This window comes from Trichosurus vulpecula, chromosome 7, assembly GCF_011100635.1.
Source record: "Trichosurus vulpecula isolate mTriVul1 chromosome 7, mTriVul1.pri, whole genome shotgun sequence".
In the NCBI taxonomy this organism is placed as follows: Eukaryota; Metazoa; Chordata; class Mammalia; order Diprotodontia; family Phalangeridae; genus Trichosurus; species Trichosurus vulpecula.
The window spans coordinates 10,433,520-10,456,963 of record NC_050579.1 but is presented as its reverse complement, the minus strand read 5'-3'; the positions used below and the strand labels follow the sequence as shown (position 1 = coordinate 10,456,963).

Here is a 23,444-nt window from a genome sequence, read left to right as displayed (position 1 = left end):
GCCTCAGCGGCCAGGCGCCCTTTGCTTTGCCATTGTGATGATTTTGTTGATGGAGATAATGAGTTCTCATTAATACAGTTCAACACCCCAGGCAGGAGCTCTCACAGTTGTCCCACCCCCAGGCTTTCTTTGGTGAACCAACAAAGCCCTCAGCGGCAGGAGCCTCCAGCACAGGCCATCCTGGGTGGAAGGAAAAGGCACAACCACCGCCAGGAGAGGCTGGGCAAGGAGAGGCGAGCCACGAGTCCTTTGGCATCTCCAGAGGCGGAAGGGCAATAAGACCGTGTCCAGATGGAGAAATGGAGAGCCGGACGTCAGACGGGCCAGGCCACGTCCCCCCTGCCTCCTCCCGGTGTTTGCCCCTCTTCGCCTTCAATGGGAGCGCCTAGAGCGCAGGGGCTTTCCCCTCTGCCGCTGTCTCCCCAGCTCCCTGCACGTAGGTGGGGGCTTAATAAATGCCTCTTTTTTATTGGACCGCTCCCCTGCGACGTTCAACAAAACCCACTGCGGAAGCAAATGGAACAACCTTGTAAGGGGAACACCGGATTCCTTCCTGACCGACGCTGGACGTGCACACCAGGCGCTGCATCTTTGTTTGCGCTGGCCTGGGGGTCTACCTGGTCCTGGAATTCAGCCGCCCGCATGGAGCCCTCGCGCAGGCTCAGTCGCTGACTTGCCGAATTGCTCTGGTGAGTTGCTTTTCTGTCCCATTGCCTTAGCTGCAAACATGAAGAAAGCCGCCTTTATTTTCACCTGGCCTGGCTGCAGTATTCTCTGGGCTCAGTGTGATGTTTAGAAAACTCTCCTGAGCCAGAGGGGCCTCCAAGAGAGATGGGGCCAAGCAGCATGACTGGGCCCAGCTCAGCTCTGTTAGTCATGTGTGGGGCCAAGATAGCACCCTACTGTGGGGTGCTTCCAGTCCCTGTGACCAAAGGGCAGCTCGTTCCCAGGGTCCAAACTGTGAAGTGGGGCCATTGGGGCATCCCTAGTCAGTGAAAACTGCTGGGAGGACATGCCAAAGAGAAGACCACAACATCATTTGTAGACAGGCCTGGATGCCCTGCCAGAACTGACACAGATCTAGGGAATCACAGGTTTAGAACTGAGAGGGAGGGGAGAAGGCAGCCAGACTGGTGGAGTGGGTAGAACCCTAGCCTTGACCTTAGGGAGACCTGAGTTCTAATTCAGCCTCAGATTTATTAGCTGTGTGACTACAGGAAGGTCTCTTTCTGACTCAGTTTCCTCAACTGTATAATGAGGTTCTAATGAAGCCTACCTCTTGTGAGGCTGTTGGTGAGTGAATGAGATGAGATCATATTTATAGAGTGCTATATGCAGATCCATATATATATATGTATGTATGTATATGCATATATATATGTATGTATATGCATATACACACACACACACACACACACACACACACACACACACAACCATGCCAATCTGCATCTATGTGGGTATATATACAGATGTAGATATGTCTCCCAATGCCCTCATTTTACAGAGCTGGAAACTGAGTCTCAAGATTCTAGTTTCTTCCTCTTGTCTCCTGTGGGATGTCCTGTGGGATGGCAGAACTTTCCTTCCCAATTAAATAGTGACTCCAACCTCATTTTCCATCTTCCCTTCTACAGAAAAAATTACCTTTGGCACAGTCCTCACTTAGAGTGTTAAATCGGCAGCCAGTTGGGTTCCACGCAGGGCACCCAAGTGGTCCCTTAGCACCCAGAAGGCTTCTGACCTGAAATAATTCTCCCTGCATTGCCTAATGTTGACCACTGCCTGGGTATCCTGGCTCTTCCTCTGAAGCCCTGGTAGCCCCATTCCTGCCCCATTTGGAATTTGTCTTAGGGGGGCAGTTGTGTCTAGAGCATCTTGGAATGAAAACTTGGCTGATATCCCTCAGGTGATTAATGAGCAAGAGAAGGACCAAGGGGAGAGATTATCCTGGAGAGGAAGAACTGGAGATAACCCTGGGCTGCTGCTGTGGGCAGGTCACAGCTTGGTTTAGCACCTTCTGAGCCTTAGGGCCATCTTGAGTGAAGCATAAAGGGCCCCAGGAGAGCAGGGTGAGAGATTGTTAGGGACAGAGCCTGCACCTGGTATATCTCTGGGGTAAGGAACTCCCAGAGGAGGAAATGCTCTCTACCAATTCAGGTGAGCACCTCCTCTGCACCTTCTGGTCTTAGAGAAGTGGCTGGGGTGTTGAGAATCAAACGGTGTGCCTAGGGTCACACAGTCAGTATGGATCAGAGCAAGAACATACATGAGCCTCACCTGTGTTAACTAGACACGTTAACTGAAAAGGAACAAAAAGAGCAGAGTACTTCTTCGACCTTTATAAAAAGACCATGGTTATAATTCCCCAACATGGTCTGTCAGCCCTGGAGGCTTCTGTCTAACCAATGGGCCACCAACATCACAAGTCTGGAGTTAGGCTTAGAAAGTTATTGTCAAGTAGACATTCTTACCTTTGCCCTCTCACCCATCATGGAATAAAAATGAATGAAAGGAAAGTGTGGGAGGACATGGGGCCTTAAAGTCTTGCTGGACTGTGGCCCCAGCAGCTGGATAGGACTGAAGCACAAACTGAAGCAGCTTCCATTACTAGGGGTCACGTCAGATAGTGACCCATCATGTGGCCCGGGCATCCCTATTCCTGGGCCTTTGCCCTTCCCAGGATAAAGCAAGGCAAATCAGTGCCTGCGTCCCGATGCCTGTCCCCCACCGTCTGCTGAATCCCTAGCCTGGTGGCCATCACCCCCAAAGTATTCAAATGACTATTAGAAAAAAGATTGCAGCCAGGGAGCCAGTGGCATTCCAAAGCTTTGGTAACAATTCTCCTCATCTCTGTTGGCATTTATTAAGCACCTGCTCTGTATCAGTGACTAGAGAAGTAGAGTGGTCCCTGCCCTAAGAGGGCTTACCTTCTACTGGGAAGAGGGGAGAGGGAGAGATACAATGTGGCAGCACCTCAGAAAATAAACCGTGCATGCAAACAAATGACAAAAAAAAGATTTAAGGGTTACCTACGATCTGGAATGGCTTCTTGTAGCAAATAGCAACCCAAGAAGGAGAGGTGAGGAGGAAGGGCGTGGGGGACGGCTTAGCGATCAGAAATGGATCCTCGTGCTTGGGAAATCATTGTCAGTTAGCCAGGTTGGCTGGGACATAAACTGCACGAGGGGGGATAATCCATCATCAGCCTTCAGAGAGAGGTGAGAGGCAGCCTGCTAAGGGCTTTAATCCTGGACTAATGAGGTTCCATTCTGTCCCAGAGGAGGAAATGCTCTCTACCAAGTCCTAGAGGAATTGGGAGTGAGTTTCTTGAGCAGCAGGGGGAACAGAGACATATCTGGGCTTTCATAACATCCACGTCTCATCTCTGGGATCAGTGATCTGGAAAGGGGCAAAGGCTGCATTCAAAGAGGCCTTGTAACCATCTGGGCAAGGAGTGATGGGGGCTTAAAGGGCTGAATCTGAATGGAAGGGGCGGTGGATTTTAGAGACATAGTGAAGACAGAACTTAGAACATCTGTCAGTTGATCGGAAGTGGTGGGGAGAGAGAGGAGGGAAGAGAAGAAATGAGGATGACTCAGAGGTTCTGGATGCAGCTCGGGGGGTGGGCGGGCATCGAGGGAGCACCTTGCATTGCTGAATGACCTTAATGGGGTGAGTATCTGTGTATGTGTCCCAGCTCCGATCTGAAGACCGCATCGATGCATCTGTACCCCAGCTGTCTGGGGAATCCCTTGATCCCCTGGTTGTTTTGTCTCCCAAAGGCCAGACTAAGGAAACTCTGAGTAAATTGGCCAAATGATCCAGTTATTAGGAGACCAAGTGCAGCCCTGGCCATGGCCTCTCCACCCCCTCCTCAGTGGTAAATGTCTTAAGCCTTAAGCCAGACTTTCCCATCTGAACTTTGGGCTAATACTTCTAAGCATGGAGCAAAGCATCCTCTGCCAGCTACCCCACTCCCCCTGTGGAAGGATCAGCCCTGACTGGCCCAACCACAAAAGCATGTTGATGGCTCTATGATATTCGGGCCACCCCATGAGGAAAAACAGAGAGAGAAGAAGTAGAATCAGAGTAAGTGGAGAGAGAAGGAAATTGGAGATGTTCAAATGCAGCTCAGTGTCTTCCTGGGAGACTTTCTAAGTAGGAGAGCGAAGCCTCCCTGGCACCTGCCAGGCTTTAGTCAGAGTGCAAAGCTGTGTCTTTGCAATGTGCTCCTGAGAAAAGGGACTCCCACTATAAAACTTTTTCTTAATGGTGCTTGCCCCCCAGGGTACACCCTGCTCTTGGTGTGCTGTCTTTGGCATCACCACATGGAGCTGGCAGCAGCCAGTGTTGTATGTGCTTCCATCGAGGGCTCTGGGTACCTGGAGATACCCTCAAGTCCCCAGCAAACCCCTCCTAGGCTATGGCACAGGGAAGGCAAGCAGACCCAGTGGGGATGATGGTTTGAGCACTTCCTCACATTCTGAAAAGTCAGTCCCAATCCCAGGAAGCTCCTGACATGGTGCAAACTGGCACCTACCACCCTGGCACCTCGTTCCCAAAGTGCCTGGCTTCTGGTTCAAGTCTCGCAATCATCTCTCTTCTGGGAAGGCTGCGTGAGGATCACAAGGCTGTGTGGAGCTGGAGTTAGGCTTGGTTGATTCTTTATCTTCCAAATGAGGAAGATGAGGCCCACAGAGGAAGTGGCTTGCCCAGGTCCCACCTGAGGACTGGAGTCTGGGATTTGAACTCAAGTTTTCTGATTCCAAATACAGTGGCCTTTGCACTGTGAAGCATGTCGACTGAACCATTAGCAAATATAAGGTAGAACAGGGACCCAGAAAGGCACAGGCATGTGAGTCAATGTCAATTGAAGACAATCAGCAAACATTTTTGAGCACCTACTTAGTGCCAGGCTGTGTGACCCTGGCCAGGTCACTTCCCTCTAAATGCTGTAGGCAGGTCTATCCCTAAAATGGAAGTAGCAGAGAACTTACCCGTCTTGAGTTTGGAAGGTTCAAATGTCATTTCTGGCATGCGCCGACTGGGTGACCCTGGGCAGGTCTCTTCCCCTTTCAGTGTCCACTCTCTGAGGCTGTAAGGTGCAGGGCAGGGGCTGATCTGCATCTGCAGGAGTTGACGCCAGGTTTGGTGTGACAGTCCCTGCCTGCAGAAACCCCTACCCCTGGAGGACTAGCACCCGTCTTCAAGCAGTTAATGCAGACTCTGCTGAGTAATTGCAAGGGGGAGAGTGCTGGCTCCTTCGCAGAGTAGGAAAGGCTTTGGGTGGAAGGCGGCACCTGCCGAGCATGGAAGAAAGCGCGGGATGCTGGCGCCAGGCTCTCCGCTGCCCCGGCATTCCGTGGAAGAGCACATTCCTCAGGTGGCTCAGACGTCTCTGGTCAGGGGCGGATGGATCGCCTGCATCGTCATGGTTCTTCTTCCCTTCTCCAAATCCTTCCCTGCCTGTCTCTTTCCCATTTTCTTCAGCGCCAATGCTTTGCACCACCTTGTTGCTGCTGTCTGACTGTCCTGCCTTCCCTCCCCCTGGTGGACTACAAGATCAGGGATTCGGTTTGGCCGCCCTGCAGAGCCCAGGGTTCAGGGCGGCCACCACCTTGTCCATCCTCAGTGTCTTTTCTTAATATCTACACTTCGACAGGCAGCCAGGTCTCCCAGAATGATGGGTGGGGGTGCAAGGATTCTGGCTGCCCTCTTCTGGCTCCCAACAGCTGGAAAGGGTCTATTTCGTAAAGGGGAGCTAGGCACCCCAGTACGCTTGGGACTCTCACCTTGAAATATCTTTCTTTTTAAATGCTATGCTTCCTACCAGGGCCACGAAAAGTCTCCAGGCTCAAGGCAGAGGTAGGAGATGGGCCTAGAACAGAGCCCCAAGGACTAGGCAGACCACAGTTCAGAAAGGCTGTGAGGGGTGGGCTTCCCAGCAAAACCCCTCTAAGCCCCTGACCAAACAAGCAGAGCCGACCCCTCAGAAGCAACAGAATTTAAAGACTTATTGTCAGCCAGCATTTACTGGGTGCTTATTCTGTGCCAGGCATTGCGCTAAGGACCCAGAATGCCCTCATGGAGCTTATATTCGAATGGGAGAGAGAGGCAGAGTTGAACTCTCAGGGTGATCCAGTCCTCAGCACCTGCTGGCACCATGGGCATGGCAGTGATTGCCAATGTCTTCTGGAGCCCGCATGAGATGACTGGGGGATAATGATTAGATTGTCATCATCATGAGGTGGCCAGCATCTATGGTGGGAAGAGCATTGAGCCTGCCTTGGGGTTAATGAGCAGTCACCTAATACTGCCTTGTGTAGAGGCCAAAGAACCAGGCTTCTTTGCTTTACAATGACCCCTGGCTACCCCACTGCCTTAGTGGACTCTCAGTAAGCCAAGGAAGTTTCGGAGTCTCGCCAGGGGTGCCCAAAGTTGCCAGTGGCACAGGGCAGGTGGCCCCAGGAGAAGCGAAGCCAGAAAGTGCAGGGGATGCTCCAGCCCTGCGAGTGTCCTCAGGCCCCTAGGCATCAAGGGAGCATGGCTGCTACCGATCTGGGCTTCCTGCATTTACCCAGGCCAAGTCCTTCTGTTCATGTTGTGTTGGCCATGTACCGACATGGCATCCTTCCTTGTTTTTGTTTGAAATCTCGTTTTGTTCTTGGGTTTCTTGTTTTTGATTTTGCTTCAGTGTGACGTGTACTCTATGATAATAACCTTCTTAGTTCTAATGTCCCTCCTACCCCCTCAGCAGTTGACCAAGCTCCACCAGTTGGCCATGCAGCAAACCCCCTTTCCTCCCCTTGGACAGACCACCCCCGCTTTCCCTGGTACGTACCCACATGCCCTTTACTGATTTCCTTCTCTTCTTTACCTGTAGAGTTTCTCTTTCTCTCTCTCTCTCTCTGTCTCTCTCTCCTCTGTCTCTTCCTCTCTCTCTCTCTCTTTCTCTCTCTTTCTGAATTTATTTTATCATTTAATGAAATACTGGGCCAGGGCAATGTTGTGAATGTCACTTTGGTGTAAAATCAACAGACTTGTGGGGATGGAAAGCACAGAGTTATATTTGGGGAGGGAATGGTCTACTTTCTAATTTATCTTTGTTCAGTCTGTTCTTGCTTATGGGGGGCCATGTCTGTCTCCTCCCGAGCTCGATAGATTCTCAAACCGAGCGGGACCACCCTGTGTAGACCATCAGGGCTTCCCCAGAGCTGAACAGATGAGATGGCTTTGACACTTTGAGGGGCTTCCTCAGCTCCCTTAGTTGGTCCCTTAGAGTTATCTCCCCTTCCCAACCACCAGGGGCCAGAGCTCCTCTCCTCTCATCCCCCCAGGCTCATCAGCCAGGATCTTTTCTCCATGTTACTAAATACACTCACAGGAAGGGCAGGAGTGAGCCAGTGCCTGACCGCACAACCTAGGCAAAGGAAGGACAGAAAGAGAGAGCAAGGGGGAGACAGACGGTAGCCAAGCAATGAAGGAACAGACTCCGCCCAAGGATTAAGGGCGTGTTCTAATCAAAACAGTCCATCCATCGATGTATCTACTATGGGCCAATGAGAACATAAAGCCCTGAATGGGGCCTGGGAGGTGGGGTGGGGGGAGCGGGCAGCCACAGGAGAGTGGTTCATTCAGTTTCTTGGGAGGATCACAAGGCCATTTTATCAATCATATTTTGAGCTTCCCTAGTTGGAATGACATTGCTGATCTCCTTGAGGGCAAAAGCCTTAAATCTCTTTCTTCTTTGCTCTTCAGGAGAAAAGCTGCCTTTACACTCCTCCGAAGAAGCTCAAAATCTGATGGGCCAGTCACCAGGTAAAGCACAGGACCCCCACATGGGAGGAGCACTCCTTCCTCACAGTAATGCCCTGGGGAGAATCGGGCTCTCAGGAGGACGGTGGCCTTCAGAGTGCCATTTTCCCACTGGGTCTGTCCCTCTTGTCTTTCACAAGAACCTAGGCCTAGTGCTGCTAGTTGGGGTGCATGGCTCTGAGGGTAGGGAGCTTGGTCATACAGCAAGTCCCAGGCTCATGACAATCTGATAACCCCAGTTCCATTTGCAGTATCTTCCAAGTAAAAGTCCTTGATACTTAGGGTTCATGTCTTGTATATTTTCACTCAGTCCATCACCACCTGCACACCTTCACCTTACCATGAGCTACAGAAGCAGCCCCATGTCTTTCAAAGTCTTTTGGTTGTGGTTTGTTGGGTTTTTGTGACACCCATCTTTAGGTCTCAGGATGAGCCCAAGCACAGCAGACTGTTCATGGCCAGAGTAGGGTTTAGGGCATTCCATGGAGCAGCTAATGAAGGCTAGCCCTCTGTTACTGAAGATACCTTGTTTAATACGGGCCCAACTCCCTTTCACCTGTTTCCATGTGACTGTGACTAGAAATGTTGAAAGACTCCAAATATGTTGGGTGGATGAAGCATGCAAGACAGGCTGCAATCTGCATAGGTAGAGGGACCAGATGATACCCCAGACCTATTTCAAGGTTGATGTTTGCTCAACAACACCAAATAAGCACTGGGAATGAAAGGTCTTATTTGGACAATTTAATTTTCCTGAAATCAAATCATGACAGGGAAAAAGAATTGTCTCTTCTAAACTCCAGGTGCCTGAGAGACCCTCCAATTCCTCAGATTGCATCATTAGTGTGAAACTCCCTGGAAGGCATTTCCCCTCACCAGATCATCAGGGAGACCAGGTTCTCCTGAGCTGGAGGCATAGCCTCCCATTGCCCAGTGATGGGCAGCCCTATTAGCTGCAGCCAGGGAAAGGATTTTCCCAAGTTGGCTCCAAAAAAGCAGAGACAAGAGATGGCATGTGGGTAGGAGCAGCAGCAGGCTTCAGTGTGGAGGGAGGGGGAGGAAAGGGTGTCCTGTTAGCGTTTCAGTGGTGGGAAGCTAGCCAGGAAGGCCTGAGGGGGTCAGGGGTCAGGGAGACAGCCAGCGCTTTTTAAACCTCTTTGACATTAGGAAAGGATGCTCATTTAACTGTCATCAAAGTCCACATGTTCAACCTTGAGGATTCCTGAAAAGAGGTTTTGTTTTCTTTTCTTTTAAGGCAGATTTATCCAAATTCAAATTCCAAATCTGAAAAAGAGAGAGTGAGAGACAGACAGATGTTTCCAATTCATGATTGGATGATGGAATGCACAATTCTTATTGGTCATAGAATTTCTTCCTGAGTTACTGACTCAGGTGCTCGACACAAAACTGTCTAGACAGACTAGACAGTCTAGACAGGCTGGCCTGTCTAGGGGCTCAACAGGCAGCCATCTCTGCTGGGGAGGATCTTCCCCTGCATTTCTGAATGGGAGGCTCCCAGACCTACATGACAGAAGCAGGGTCATTTCTCTTCAAGACAGTGACTTGTGCCCTCTCTTCACAATGATAATAGCAGCTCTCACATTTTCTCTAGCGTACCACAATTTTCAAAATGCTTTTGACAGAACATCAATCTAGAGTGGACAGGCCCTCAGAGGCCATCTAGTCCAACCCTAGTCCTAGAGAGGAGAAAGCTGAGACCCAGAAAGTTAAGGGGCTTATTCAAGGTTATGAGGTTGTAAGTAGCAGGCCTGACATTCCTGGGCCCTGCACTCTCCCCACTGTGCCATGCTTCCCACACAATGACCTTGTCATCCAGGGCATGGGAATTTCATTATCACCATTTCTCAGGGAAAGGTCCTTCCTTACAGTCACCCTTAGCTAGGAAGAACTAGAGCTGAAATGGGCATATGGCTCTGGAGTCTCCAGGCCCTCCCCAATTCTCCCTCATAACTCCCTTTTGGGAACCATCAGCATGGTCTTACAGGGGGCCACTGACTCAAATTGTTCCATGCATTTCAATTGGGTACCTACCAACATGGCAGCCACTGAACCATTGAACAAATGAGTGTGACTGAGCAAACTTGACAGTGGTCCCATTCCCCAGACTTGGAGGCAGCTGTCAGGCCTGGGGGAGATGTCCAGCCTTGCCCTTAGCTGGACCAGATGGCTCCCTGAGAAGTTGATTAAGATCTGCATCTCATTAACTTAAACTATTTTAGTGAAAACATTTCTGAATGTTCATTTGTGAAGAGTCATAATGGGGATGCCTAGAAGGATATGTGAGCCTTAGTTATATAAGCAGACGTGGTAAAAACAGAGTTTACTGTGGGTCCAAGAGCACTGGCCTTGGAAGCTGCACCCATCAGATAATCTTGTCCCTCAGGCCTCCAGAGGTTGCACGTATCCCTTAATCAACCATAAATTCTTTAGGCCATATTCGCAGCCACCCTTGAGATCCCAGTTTTGTTACTAACACACTATTCCAGACAAGTGGTAGAAATGATGTATTTAGTGCCCATACTGTGATCCCGGGAGAAATCAGCATGTTGGAGAATTCCTGGGCTCTACCCCTACTGCCTAGGTGACCTTAGTCAAGTTCCTTCCTTCCCTGGACCTCAGTCCATAAGATGAGAGGTCTTGGATCAGATGAGCTTTAAGGTCCCTTACAGTTTGGGGCCAATGGCCATTGGGTCCTTTCCAGAGAGCTTCCCTGGTGGGTCTGCGTAACCATACCCCTCAATCAATCCCATCGTCAAACTCATCATTCAAGCAGAAGAAAGAGACAGGCTACTCATGGTCACGTCAGTTGTGTGCAGGGCATCTTTATGGCCACCTCGGATTCTGCCAGCATCCTGCTTCTATACTGTTAAATTCAACGATCCATTGAGCACTTATTAGGCACCTACTCTACTGGACTCTGAGCCCATAAAGACAAAAATAGGATGACCCTTCCCTCCAGAAACTTAGCATCATAAGGAAACACCATGTGCACAGACATCAGATGATACAGAGCAGTTAGGGAAGGGGCCACTGGCGGCTGGGGAGACCAGGAGAGGCTTCCCAGAGGAGGTGGCACTCAGGCTGAACCCGGCAGGGATTTTCTTCTGACTTTGTGTTGAGAGTTTTATGGTGTCCTGTCAGAAAGTGCACAGGACACAAACTTCCAAGAGGGATTTGCCAATTAAGCAAATGGTTTTAAGTCTGCAGCAGTAGACAGGTGAGGTCAGTTTTGGTGTTGAATTCTGTGGGCTGCGGCCACAGTATCAATGGCTTCTGAACAGATGTAATCCCCACATTTGCCTTCCCTCCATCTTCCTCTCCTCTCTGCCTCCTGGCCCATCTCCTCAGCTCAAAGTTTTCTGAGATGTGACTCATTGGTTGATGGATTCAGTGCATGATCAATAGTCCCTACATTGTGGTGGTCAGCAACTTCCGACACCAAGAAAAGGAAAGATGGCTTAACTTTGTCATTTCTAGAAATATTTATGGATGCTTGGGCAAGAGTCCATAGAAAACTGGCCAAACTTCCTTATATAGGAAACCCAAGGGGGCATTAGGGAGCGGAGGTGAAGCTCTCGTAGGAGGAAGTGATGACACTGATTCCTCTGTCTGAACTTAGGAGCCAGGAGAACACCTGGCAATTGGCATCTGGTATTTGAGAATTGAGTAAAGACTATCAAACTGAATAGAATTATGTTGATGAGACAAACTTGACTGCCCCCCTCCTCCTGCTGTTCTTACCACGGACCCCACCCTTCTCCACTCATAGATTCTGAGGTTCAGCTACACACCCACTATTACTGCTGGTGAGAACCTCATATCATGGCCTCATATCATGGCCAACCAGACAGTTGCCTTACACTGAGACAATGGCAGGCCCATTTCAGCCACAAAAGCAAAACAAAAACTTGACCCTGTGGGAAAAGCCTTCTCAGAGAAGCTGCTTGATAGCTCCTGTCAAGGAGAACTGTCACAGTTTGATAAAGGAGATCATCCCTGCCTGGCTTTGGTGACTTCTTTCAATTCAAAAAACAATTAACTTTTTAGAGAGAAGTAGAGGACAGAAGAGTCCCCAAATCCCCAGCTTGGGCCTGGACACTGAGCATCCTTGGCTCAGGTTCCCTCTCCATGGAATCTCTGTGATCCTCACCAAACCTCCCACCCTTGGGCACCTTCCCTACCTCCCCCTATAGTTCCCACATATTTACTGACTCTGCCATTAAGAGAGGCTGAGAAGGCATCAATTTGGTTTTCAAAGAGAAGGAGAAATGGCCTGGGTCCAGAACTCCCCCAGCTAGTTAGCATGCATTCTGCCCCTTGGTCATGGCTCTTGTATGCTGACCCAAGGACATTGGACTTTCTAGGCTTTCAGCACAAAACTGAATGAAATCTTTCCTTCCTTCCCTCCTTCCTCTCTTCATTCCTTCCTTGCTTCCTTCTTTCCTTCCTCATTTCCTTTATTCCTTGCTTGATTCCTCACTTTAATCCTTCCCTCCCTCATTCCCTGCCCCTCTTCCTTTTGTTCTTTCCTTCCTTGTTAACTTCCTTCCTTGCTTAATTCTTCACTTCCTTCCTTCCTCTCCTCCTTGAATCCTTCCTATTTTCTTTCCTTCCTTGTTTTCCGTACCTCCCTTCCTTCTTTTTTTCTTTCCTTTTTTTCCTTCCTTGCTTCTTTCCTTTCTTGCTTCCTTCCTTCCTTCACTGCTTTCTCCGTATATTTCAGAGCCGGTAGTGGGGCAAGCTTATATGCCAGTAACATCTACATCTCACAAGAACAAGTTATCTACCTTGGCTAGTAGAGAGAGCCTTACCAATGACACCTGTGTGTTCTGAAGGCTGTGGCTTCCGTTTGGAGATGATTGCTTCCCCTCATATCTGTTCTATTCTTGTGGTCAGCGTGGCCTCTGCTCGTGCACCTCCCAGCCACTGCTGGACACTGTGATGAAAAACTCCCAGTGCAGGAGGGTGAAATATCCTCCACTGACACAGAGGAGGGAGAGTCTCCACATGCGTAATGGTGTGACTTCTGCATATTATGCTGCCCAGCTCCATGACTCCCAAACGGAAGTTTTCTCAGTAGCTTACACTAATCTGATATTGTCTAATGGAGATTAAAGGCAGGCAGAAGACAACAACATCATGGTAAATAGAGAGTCCCTGCCTGGCTTTGGTGACATATTTAAATTTTAAAAAATCGCTTTTTGGAGAGAAGTAAAGGACAGAAGAGTCCCCAACTTGGGCCTGGATACTGAGCATCCTTTGCTCAGGCTCCCTCTCCATGGAACCTCTGTGGTCCTCACCAAACCTCCCACCCTTAGGCACCTTCCCCACCTCCCCCTATAGACAAGCAGCTCCACGTGTGATCAGTGTGTGCCTCTGTTATTCCCCAATGTCGGACAAGGTGTGGTTTTCCTTCGCGCTGTAACCATGTTCCCTTACCTGTGACCAGGTCTGGATGCCAGTCCCCCGGCCAGTACTCATGAACTCACCATTCCCAATGATGTGAGTATCGCCTCTCTGACTCTTCCATGTGCCCATGTGTGAGGGAGGGTCATGTGTGATTGGGTGCTCCACTGGGCACTCTCTATGAGGCAGAGAGGCCAGCCCTGGCTGGCTGGCAGGCTGCCTAATTCAATATCACCTTGTGGCTAAGCACTGGCCCACCATGAAACAAGCACGTGGGACAAGCAGGGTGAGCCCACTGGCTTGTGGCCGTGTCCACTGGTTCAGCTGGACTTTGTTTTGCTTTTAAATCTTGCCCATCTTTTCCTCTTCCTTTATTTGCATTTAAAGTGAATTTAGTGCTCATGAAAGAGGCTGGATTAAAAGTCCTCAGCATTGGAGACCAGATCTGTCAAAGAACTAAAGGGTCCAAAAGCCCTTCAGCCCTCCTCGCTCCAAGTCAGCAGGGAGGTGCGCAGACCTTTAGGATGGGAAGGGTCCTGAGTGGCCATCTAGTCCAACACACACACAGCAGACCAAGAATCGCCCTTCTCCCATCTCTGGCGGTCACTCATCTGACCTTTGCATGAATACCTCCAAGGAGGCAAGCCCCACCAGCTCCCCGAGAGAGGCTGTCCCTTCTGTTTTGGGCCAGCTCTCATTATTAGGAAGGTTTTCTGAAATCAAGCTATGTTTACATCTTCACAACTCCCACTCTTTACTCTTCGTTCTCAATCCATAATGCCACTTCCAAAGGATAGCCTTTAGCTACGGAAGAAAGCAGTTGTGTCTTGCTCAAGTTTTCTTCTCCCTAGGCTAAACATACCTCCAACTGCCCTTCATTTGACATGGGGTCCACCATCTTCATGGTTGCCTTCCTCTGAAAGAGACTGGCAGAGACCGAGTCCTTTCCCTCCAAATGTTTAGAGTCTTCACTTATAAGTTCTAATGTCCTGAGACTTCTTCTTGGCCATGAGTCTGGGTAATTATGAGAGGGATCAATACCAGAGTTTTTCTCAATGTCCCATCTCTTCTACTCGTAGGTAAAGGATGATTTATAAGCAAATGTTTTCCAAATCTTGATGTCACGGGGAGTCTTTTAACAGTCAGAAAATCCACCCTGCCAATCTAAAGGTTTTGCTTTCCCTGGGGTAAAAACTCAAAATGGGAGATAAACAGAGATGGAGGCAAAGAGAAGAGAAATATATAAGATGGTCCAGAAACAACAAGGGATAGGACTCTGCCTTTGTGGACATCTGGGAAAGAAGGCCAGGGAAGTGGGCAGGGAGGGAGGGCAGTGGTGATCCAAAAACAAAAAGAGCCAAATCTCCCCAAAAGGGGCTCGACCTTTGAAAGATTATGAAAGCATCTTTAGCTTTTGGCTTCTTTCAGTTGAAGAATTCTGCATTGATTGTCATTGACACCATCACCCTGATAACTAATCAAAGTTTGCCGTTGTTAATATTCATAGTGGTGCCCAGGATCACCCCTCTCTCCATCTCCAGAGCACCCACAATGTTTCCCACCCTGCCCTGTCCTGGTGTGCTAGGCAGGACTGTGGGTCTGGGAAGAGGGAGCTGAGGCCTCCTTTTCTCATTAGGAGAAGTCAGGATGCTGGGCTGCCTTTCTAATGGCTCATTTGAATCTTGGCATAAGCTATCTGGTGTGTACCTATGGATTTCCCCAAGGCTGAGAGCTCAGTGAAGAAGCGCTGTGCTACCCCAGGGATGATCACTGGTTGATGGCATCACATATGAGCATGGGCAGCTGCCAAGCCTCACAGGCTACATCCCTGGATGCCCCATGTAATGAGGAGGACATGACTGGAGAGGTGCAGGGGATGGGGGTCCCAAAGGAGGGAACCAAAGGAGCACATGGGGTAAGTAACTGACCTTTTCTTCTCATCAGTTACAAGCCTTTCTAAACAGCCATGCATCTTTGGAGAGCAGCCATCCTCTCTGAGGTCCAGAGCTTGGAATTGGAAAGAAGCTGACTTGGATTGTTCCACAAAAGCAAAAGGAAACAGCTCTCATGGACCAAAAAGAGATTCTTTAAATAAATCAGGAATGATGGGGGTGATAGGTAGGCTATAGAGCCAGTGTGGCTGAGTAGAGATCCCACCTTGCTTGGTGTCAGGAAGATCTGGTGTCACACCCTGGGTCTGACACATGCAGGCTGTGGGAACCTGGGCAAGTCCCATAACATAACCTCTGAGCACCTCAGGCTGCCATCTACAGCCACCAGGAGTCCGATCTGCACTGTTCTGCATCCACTGGGAGAAGGAATTCTAGCACCACAACTCAGCTGTGGCTGATGTCTGACCTTGTTTTTTGCTTTGTTGTAACTATTATAGGCCTTCCCTTTCCTTCCTTTCCCCTTCCTCTCTTCCTCTCCCCCTCCCCTCCCCTCCTTTCCTCTCCTCTCCCCTCCTTTCCTCTCCCCTCCTCTCTTTTCCTCTCCCATCTTCTCCCCCTCCTCTCTTCTCCTGTCCCTTCCTGTCCCCTCCTCCCCATCATTCTTCCTCTCCCCTCCTCCCCATCACTTCTCCACTCCTCTCCTCTGCCCTCCCCTCCTCTTCTTTCCTTTCCCCCTCCTCTCCCCCTCCTCTCCCTCTCCACTCCCCCTCCTCTTCCCCTCCTCTCCCCTCCCCTCCTTTCTTCTCTTCTCTCCTCCTCTCTATTCTCCCCTCCTTTCTTTTTCTACTGGCCCTCTGATTTCACTGGCCCAGGGAATGCCTGAATGAGGAAGCTCCTTCTCCTAATGTGCAGATCACTACCTTCTTTTCCCCTTCTAGTCTTGGCTCAGTGAGAGGTTAAAGCACTTCCTTGCCCAGGTTTGCACAGCCAGTGTGCATCTTGAAACAGGGCTTGAACCCAGGTCTTCTTGACTTAAGGCCAGCTCCACCCACTGCACCACCCTACTCTTTGGACTGGCCTTGCTGTGTAAGAAAGCCAGCCTCCCTAGAGCTGGAGTGGAAGGAGACGGGGCAACCTGCTGCTCAGATTTGGAAGAGCCTGGGCTGGAGCCTCAGAGGCTCAGGAGAACATAGCTGGATGGACAAAGGACAGATCGGAGCAGAAAGGTGAGGAGGGGAGGCTTGAAGAAGTGATGCCCCGAGAAATGGAGAAAACATAGGGGGAAAACCAGTCAGAAATTTAACAATCAAAAGGAGGAAATGAGGGACTAAATGGAAAAGAGCAAACTGACCTTTTAAAAGATAGTTTTAAAAACTGCTTCAAAGGCGGCTTATGGGAGAAGAGCCACGAAGCCATAAGAACACAGCTTCTGAAGATGCTCTGTCACTGGTGATTGAGAGGAACAAGGGAAAGGCCCCTTGCAAGGGATCAGACTGAGCAGAAAGATTTTTAAGCGTCCCAGAAAAGAGCTACAGACAGCCAAGGAAGGATGGACAGCGGCCAGAGGAGGAGAAGCTTCCGCCCAGTACTCGCGTGGCCCCTAGTGCCTGGTGAGCAGGCGCCTCATTGTCACTGTCGGGGCTTCTTCCAACGAGGGGCAAAGCTTACCCAGACTCCTGTGTGCCCAGCCCAGCCAGCATTATGTGATTCACAGAAGGGCCCTGGCTTGGGCACGTGACAGCAGCGGGCATGTGCAGAGCTCCAGTCTTGAACAGACTCACATCCCCATTGATTCTCTGGCAGAGACACCAGAAATGCTTCAGGTATGAACAGAATGCAAACTTCTGGAGGGAGTCCAAGGTTGGTGGCGGTGGTCCCCTGTGCTCCTCTCTGCTGCAAGATCCAGTGTCTTCCCTACACTCTCCCCTCTGTCAGCTCAGAGGTTAATTCTCTCTTCAAGGTCACTGATCAGGCTTGATACTACCATAGGGGCTCTCACTAGGATTTCTAAATGTGCTCATACTTTGTCATCAGGTTGGTACTCTTCAGACTTCCCAAAGACCAACTGATGCTCTCGTCCCCGTTATAGAGATGGGAAAATGGTGTCAGAGGCAAAGCTGAAAACAAGCCTGGTATATTCCTCCCTTCCATGAGTTTCACTCATCCTTGGTGATAAGCTAACGTCTTCTTTTCTTCTTCCTGCACTGTTAGTCCTGCTGAGTAGGAAATTCCTCTGCCAGTGGCTCCCAGAGGACCCCTGGCTCTTCTTTGTGTCACTTTGCATATTGTCCATTTCTTCCTTGCTCCTGTCAGCCATGGTCTTTACAAGGCCACTTTATGGATGCTAAGGGACAGGTGCTCACCTCACTGGAAGTCCTGACAAGGCACCTGTCTTGAGAAGGCAGCTTCAGAAGTTAACAACCAAGAGGTGCCCAATGTTCTCTTCCCCGAGGCTTACCTCTATGGGCAAGCAGGGTCGTGGTGCTAGAGGAGGCTAAGATGGCGGACTTCTCTCTTGATGGTAGACTTGCTACAGAGAGAGGGCTTTCATCTCCATGCCCTCAGCCCAGTGTCCTTCCCAGGCCACTCTTGGACCACTGGCTTCCACTTCCTTCTTCTCACCATGTTCTCCTCTTTCTTGCTTGTGCTGAACTTGGCTTCTGGGAAGAGTGCCTCTTCCCTTGGCTTCCCTCCTGATCATCAGGCTGCCTGGAGGCTGGAGGCTGGTGATTGGTTCCTGGCGGATGTGCAGAATCAATTGAGAACTCTTCCCAGGCTTTATCTGATCTTTTGTTAGAAATATGCAAAAGCTAGGAGGAAAAACCAGAGTTCCCATTGGTCAGAAATCCACAAACCAAGGGCAAGGTCTTCTGTGACATGGTTCACCCTAAGTTAACTTTCCTCAGAAGCAAGGCATCGGCCCACTACTCTTCCAGCTCTGGAGCCCCAGGGTCAGTTCTAACCTGGTTCCCACGTGAAAGTGAGGTTTAAGTGACTCAGGCTGAACGTCACCCTAAGAATTCTGATCACGACGCAAGGCTTCACTCTTTGGCAAGAGTTCTCCAGCTTGGTGGGTCCTAACCATGGGGGATCCCACTAAGGAGAAAGAGATAGAGGGTATACCTGCTGGACTGTGGGGTAAGCGGCCTCAGTTCCAGTGGGATCCCAGGCAGGGTTCCTTCCTTTCAGGAGCACTAAATTTTCCCACTGGTTCAAAGAGCAGAGTCAATTTGCCAGCAGATGCAGCAACCTGTGGCCATGTGCTCCTGCTTACTGGCAAGGAGAGGACTCCCTCAGACTCTTCTCTAAGAAATTCCCTCCGTCCTTTTTTCTAGCTAATAGGCTGCATAATCGGACGCCAAGGGACCAAAATCAATGAAATTCGTCAGATGTCTGGAGCACAGATCAAAATCGCCAACGCCACAGAAGGGTCATCGGAGCGCCAAATTACCATCACAGGAACCCCAGCTAACATCAGCCTTGCCCAGTACCTCATCAATGCCAGGTGAGCAGTGGTAACTGGAGCCTTGAGTGTCGCCCCCTTGCCACCCCAGTCCTCTGGGCTGGCTCCTGCTAAAGGAAGGACAACCAAGCAATAAGATATGATAGCACCAAGCCTCCCATGGCTAAGATCCAGATTCAGGAGAGGCCCCCATACTTTAGGCAGGAAGAGAAGGCATCTTGAGACTTGAAACTTGACCAAGTTCAAAGTAAGTGGAATGTTGGTTCAGCCCTCTTGTCAATCAGTAACTTCTTTACCATCATGAATAGCCATGGGTGGATAGGCCATGATTTAGACATAACTGGTGCCATTTTTTAAATGGTAGTCAGCACATCCAGCTTGCTTACCTTTCTAATCTTGAAATATTCCTTTCATTGAAACTTGATGTGGAAAATTGTCTAGGCTAGGGGAAGTCCCATTGCCTGGCTGGCGTGCAATATGCATTATTCAAATCAGCTTCCTGGAAGCTTAATACTCATTGGATCACTAGAAGTCAATCCAGTGGCAGGTTCTCAGTACTCCTTCTGATGTCCCTCCATTCTCCCACGTTGCCTTCTCACTTCTAGACCTTGTTCTTCCTCTTCACCTAAACAGTCTCCTGCAGCCAGTTCAGCAACCCCAAGTCCTTCCAGCTCACTGGCTAGCCATTTGAGTCACAAGGAATTAGAGGGCAGGGAAGATTTTGCCAGATGAGGTGATTCAGCCCTCTCTACTCCCAGCCCATAGATTGGCTGGCTTCAGCCACATTTCCACAAAAATCAATCCTTTGCTCATGCAGAATACTCCCAATCCCTTAATTCCCCTCCATCTCTCAGGTGGGATTTTATATTATCACACGTGCACACACATATTAGTGTCATGGAGCCAGAGATTCCCAAGTCACTCAAAACCCTGGACATATTTTAAGGTCAAGGTGGACATCTTCACCCTAATGAATGTATCACAGGCTGTTGTTACCTAGCAGAAATATTCCAGTGTACAGGGTATAGCTCATTCCCTTGGCAATTGCTTCCCCCAACGTAGCTTTCATTTCTTCGAGTCATTCCACCAAACACTTTTTTCCAGGAAAAGTCTTTGTTCCTATACATGCAGTGTTTTGATTTTCTATTTAAAAAACACCACTAGAAAAGTTGAGTTAGAGGCTGCTCACCCAGGAGAGATGTCTGCCGTGGAAAGTATATGTGGGTCTCTCCTTTCTCTGACATGATAGTGGCATGGCCTTCTACAGAGAAGCCTGCAAAATGCAAATAGTCCTGAGTGAGGTGCTCAGGTACTCCTGGGAGCAGGGAGGTACAAGGCAGACCAGTAACAGAAAGTAAGGGGAGTATCTGCCCCACACTCCATTCTCCAGCATCATCATTTTCTGAACAGCTCAAAGGATTTTTTAAATGATATCTTCACAAGGCTCTAAATGAGTCCCACATATTTGATATGGCTGAGGAGTGGGGTGTTCTGGGCAACTGGGCTTGGCCCTCCCCATGTTGCTCCTACCGAGGGAACTGGAATCCAAATAGATGCACAGTATAACTGAATAAAGTAAAAATGGATCTTTTTTGATGACTCAGCAGGCATTTGGGATTCTTGAAGAACACAATTACTATGCAGGCAAAAATTCTGGAAGTTGGACCTGCCTGTAGCATTATCTTTGCTTTGAGGCTGTTGGGCTAGAGAATTTATAGAACCTTTCTAGATTGGCTCATGGAAAATCAATGAGTAATTCATGAGCAAGACCTTTTGGAGGAACAGTTATGACCAAGTCTCTCCATGTTACCATAGAAACAGGACAAGAGAGCCGGAAGTGGAGGCTCATGGTTGGATTGATTTAACTGTAGCAAATGACCCTAATTCACCTTCTGTCACCAGAAGCCAAGTTTCTTAAACTTTCAGTATTTTGGAGTTGAAATTAATGCAAGTGGCCATGTAGTCCCACCCATGCTTTCTACAGAGGCTCCAAGTTTTTATAAAAGGATTTTATTCCAGGTCATAAAGTGACAGAGCCAAGATTAAGCCTAGATTCCCTGATTTCTGAGACTATCTGGTTTCTTAACCAAAATTGCCTTAGACTTCACCCCTTCTATTATAGGATTGTAGCATGATATTGTAGACAGGAAGAATAAGCGATTAGTGGGGGGCACTGAGAGACGTAGGTTATGAAACTCTCCATTAAAAGGAGAATGTGCTTCCATTTTCCTTCGTCTACCCACACCCCATTAACATATCTTCATATGACAGCCAGCCTTGGTCTTCCTCCAAAGACCACAAGCGTCTTTGACCTTGGAGTATTAATCTCTTTTCAGTGGTCCTGGGAAACTCAAAAGGAGTAGGTTTTGTTTTGGTCACTGCTACAGAAGCCCTTCTTCTCTCGATTTCTAGGAATCCTCTGTTCTGCTGTCCCCTTCCCTCTGTTATTCCCTCTGGGATCTCTCACTGAATACCCCTCTACCCTGCCTGATAGCAGCCCTCTATCATCTAGTGAGAGATCAGAATTATGAGGTAGAGATAATCCTAAAGCAGAGTCCTCAAGGAGCTGTTTTGTGGTCTCAGGAGGCAACCTAGCCAGGTTACCACCCATATGCCCCAGTGGTCTTTCTGGAGCTCCCTTGGAATTTGTCTCCTGTGAGTTCTCCCTGACAGTTCGCTGAAGCCTGCTGTTGCCACTGTTCAGTTGTGGTGGATGTACCTCCTGTCGTTCACTGTATGTGTAAGACACACAGGAGGAGCCAGTCCTGAAGAGAGTAGAAGATCCACAGTTCCAATGGCTTCATCCTTGTCTTTGTTCCTGGTCTAATAGTTGGGAAATGAGTAGACATGTCAGCAGGGCAAAGGATGGCCCAAGTATCCTGCCCATATCCCCAGAAACTATGTGGGTTTCCATTTCTAATCTCTTTCCTCTCCCTTTTCTGTTTGCCTTTGTCTATTCTAGGCTGACGTCTGAGGTCACTGGAATGGGCGCACTCTAATTTCTACCCATCATCCTCCATTCTGCATCACCCGACCCTCTTCAGCCAGTGGCACTCCACCCAGCTTGTACAATCTGTATATTGACTGTCCTCCCTTCCCCTCAACCTCTTTACTAACAAAAGTATATATTACCTATATCTATATATAATGTACACACACACACACACACACACACACACACACACACACACACATTTCTTGACTAGCTCATGCCTCTGTCCCTGATGTCTCCTGAGCTTTTAATTGATGCTCCAGGTCTGTCCATGCTTTGGGTGCACGTGTGGTGTTGATTATTTTAAATACCTTCTGGGATGGTCCCAATTGTGCCATTTCTAAAGGAAGCTCGTCCCTTCAGTGTCAGCCTAGTTTAGATGTTCTAATGTTTGATTTGACATTTGGATGCTATGTCCACTAGATTATAATCTAATCCATCCTCTAGAACTACACTTGCTTTGCAATATGTCTTCACTCTCCAATATTCCATTATGATTACCCGTCCCCCACCTCCCTGCCACTCCACCCCCCCCCGCCACCTTTGCTTGTCTTGGCTCACTTTCTACCCTCCAACCCATGTCCTGAAGCCATGGCATGGCTTTTCCCTTGTTATTTTGGAAATAGAATGTGTGGGGACCAATGGAGACCTCCAGACATCTCCACTGGAGCCCATACAGGAAGGGTCTTTTCCCAATGTGGCAGGGTCCAGACAAGCCATTGTAGTATTATTGAGAGAAAGGGGGGAAAGTCAGGTTTATTTTTTAATGGGGAAATCATTTGCTGGGGCTAGGGTGGGGGGAATGAAATGATATTAGGATCCAAAGAGACCACTGGGATCTTTCTCAAGACAATAGCTTCTCAAGAACCTTTTCTTTGGATCCAGCTCAGGATGCTCAAGTCTCTGTGAGCCTGCCGTGTGTGCTGTTGTTTGTACTCAATAAATGTCTGTGCAGCTCTGCGACCAATGAGCCCTGACTTCTGTCTCTCTGTTCTCCTCCTCCCCTCCTCCCTCCCTCCTGGGGCTCCCTAGGTGAACTCATCATACTGCCCTTCCATGCCCTGCCCCTGGTCACCATGGTTAGCCTGGGGGATCTAAGATTCGGGAACAGAAACTGTAGAAATTCACTTTTGATTCCATTTGAGACAGAAACTACCCACCAAGAAATTGTTTAACCTTTTATTAAATTGCTCCGAATGTCCCAAATGGAATCCCACACTTTCTCCATCTTTTCACCCTCACTCAAAATGAACCCAGAGGAGAATCTTCTTATGAAGGTTCCCCATTTTCATAAAGCTTGTTTGTTGGGTCTGCCAAGATCCATTAGTATGAAGAACATGATTTGGTCATTTTTTCAAGTCCACTTTCTTCCTTATTCCTCCCTTTTCAGTATTTAACCAAATATTGATTTTTTTTCCCCTTTGGAAAATAGTTTTCCGAAAACAATTTACACGAAACATGTTACTGTGTACTGAAATAACATGCTACAATGTAATGAAAATATGACTTTAGCTCAGCCTGGCAAAGCTTTACCTGCTGCCTCTCCCGTGGTGGGTGCATGCCCTGTGTCAACGGATGTGTTAAATGAGATACTGAGCCCTTGACTTGAGAGTTGGCACAAGTGTGTCACTCTCCCCCATTTCTTTTCCCTTCATTTCCTTCTTTCCACTGCCCCCTTTCACCTTCTCCCATTTGTCCCTCCCTTTTTCCTCCATCCCTCCCCATGCATTTCTTGTCTTTTTCTTGCTTTAGAAAACTTATTGTTTCCTGTGTTCATCATACTTCTCCTCCCCAACTCTTTGCAGTGTCCACCCAAGCCAGCTCACCCTTCTACAAATAGCTGTTTCCCTTT

General features: G+C 48.9%; 1 protein-coding gene across 6 annotated transcripts in view; it reads left to right on the top strand.

The window, feature by feature from the left end:
• Positions 1-22,562, top strand: part of PCBP3 (poly(rC) binding protein 3) — a 167,322-nt gene extending 144,760 nt beyond the window's left edge. For 2 of the 6 annotated variants that reach the window (XM_036769062.1, XM_036769060.1), the window contains exons 12-16: positions 6,758-6,836; positions 7,762-7,821; positions 13,289-13,341; positions 18,473-18,642; positions 21,563-22,562. In XM_036769062.1, the coding sequence (XP_036624957.1) occupies positions 6,758-6,836; positions 7,762-7,821; positions 13,289-13,341; positions 18,473-18,642; positions 21,563-21,599 (399 nt within the window). In that variant the 3' untranslated portion in view covers positions 21,600-22,562. The remainder of the gene's footprint in view (positions 1-6,757; positions 6,837-7,761; positions 7,822-13,288; positions 13,342-18,472; positions 18,643-21,562) is intronic. The other 4 variants (XM_036769063.1, XM_036769061.1, XM_036769059.1 and 1 more) reach the window with 3 other exon arrangements.
• The last annotated feature ends 882 nt before the right edge of the window (positions 22,563-23,444 follow it).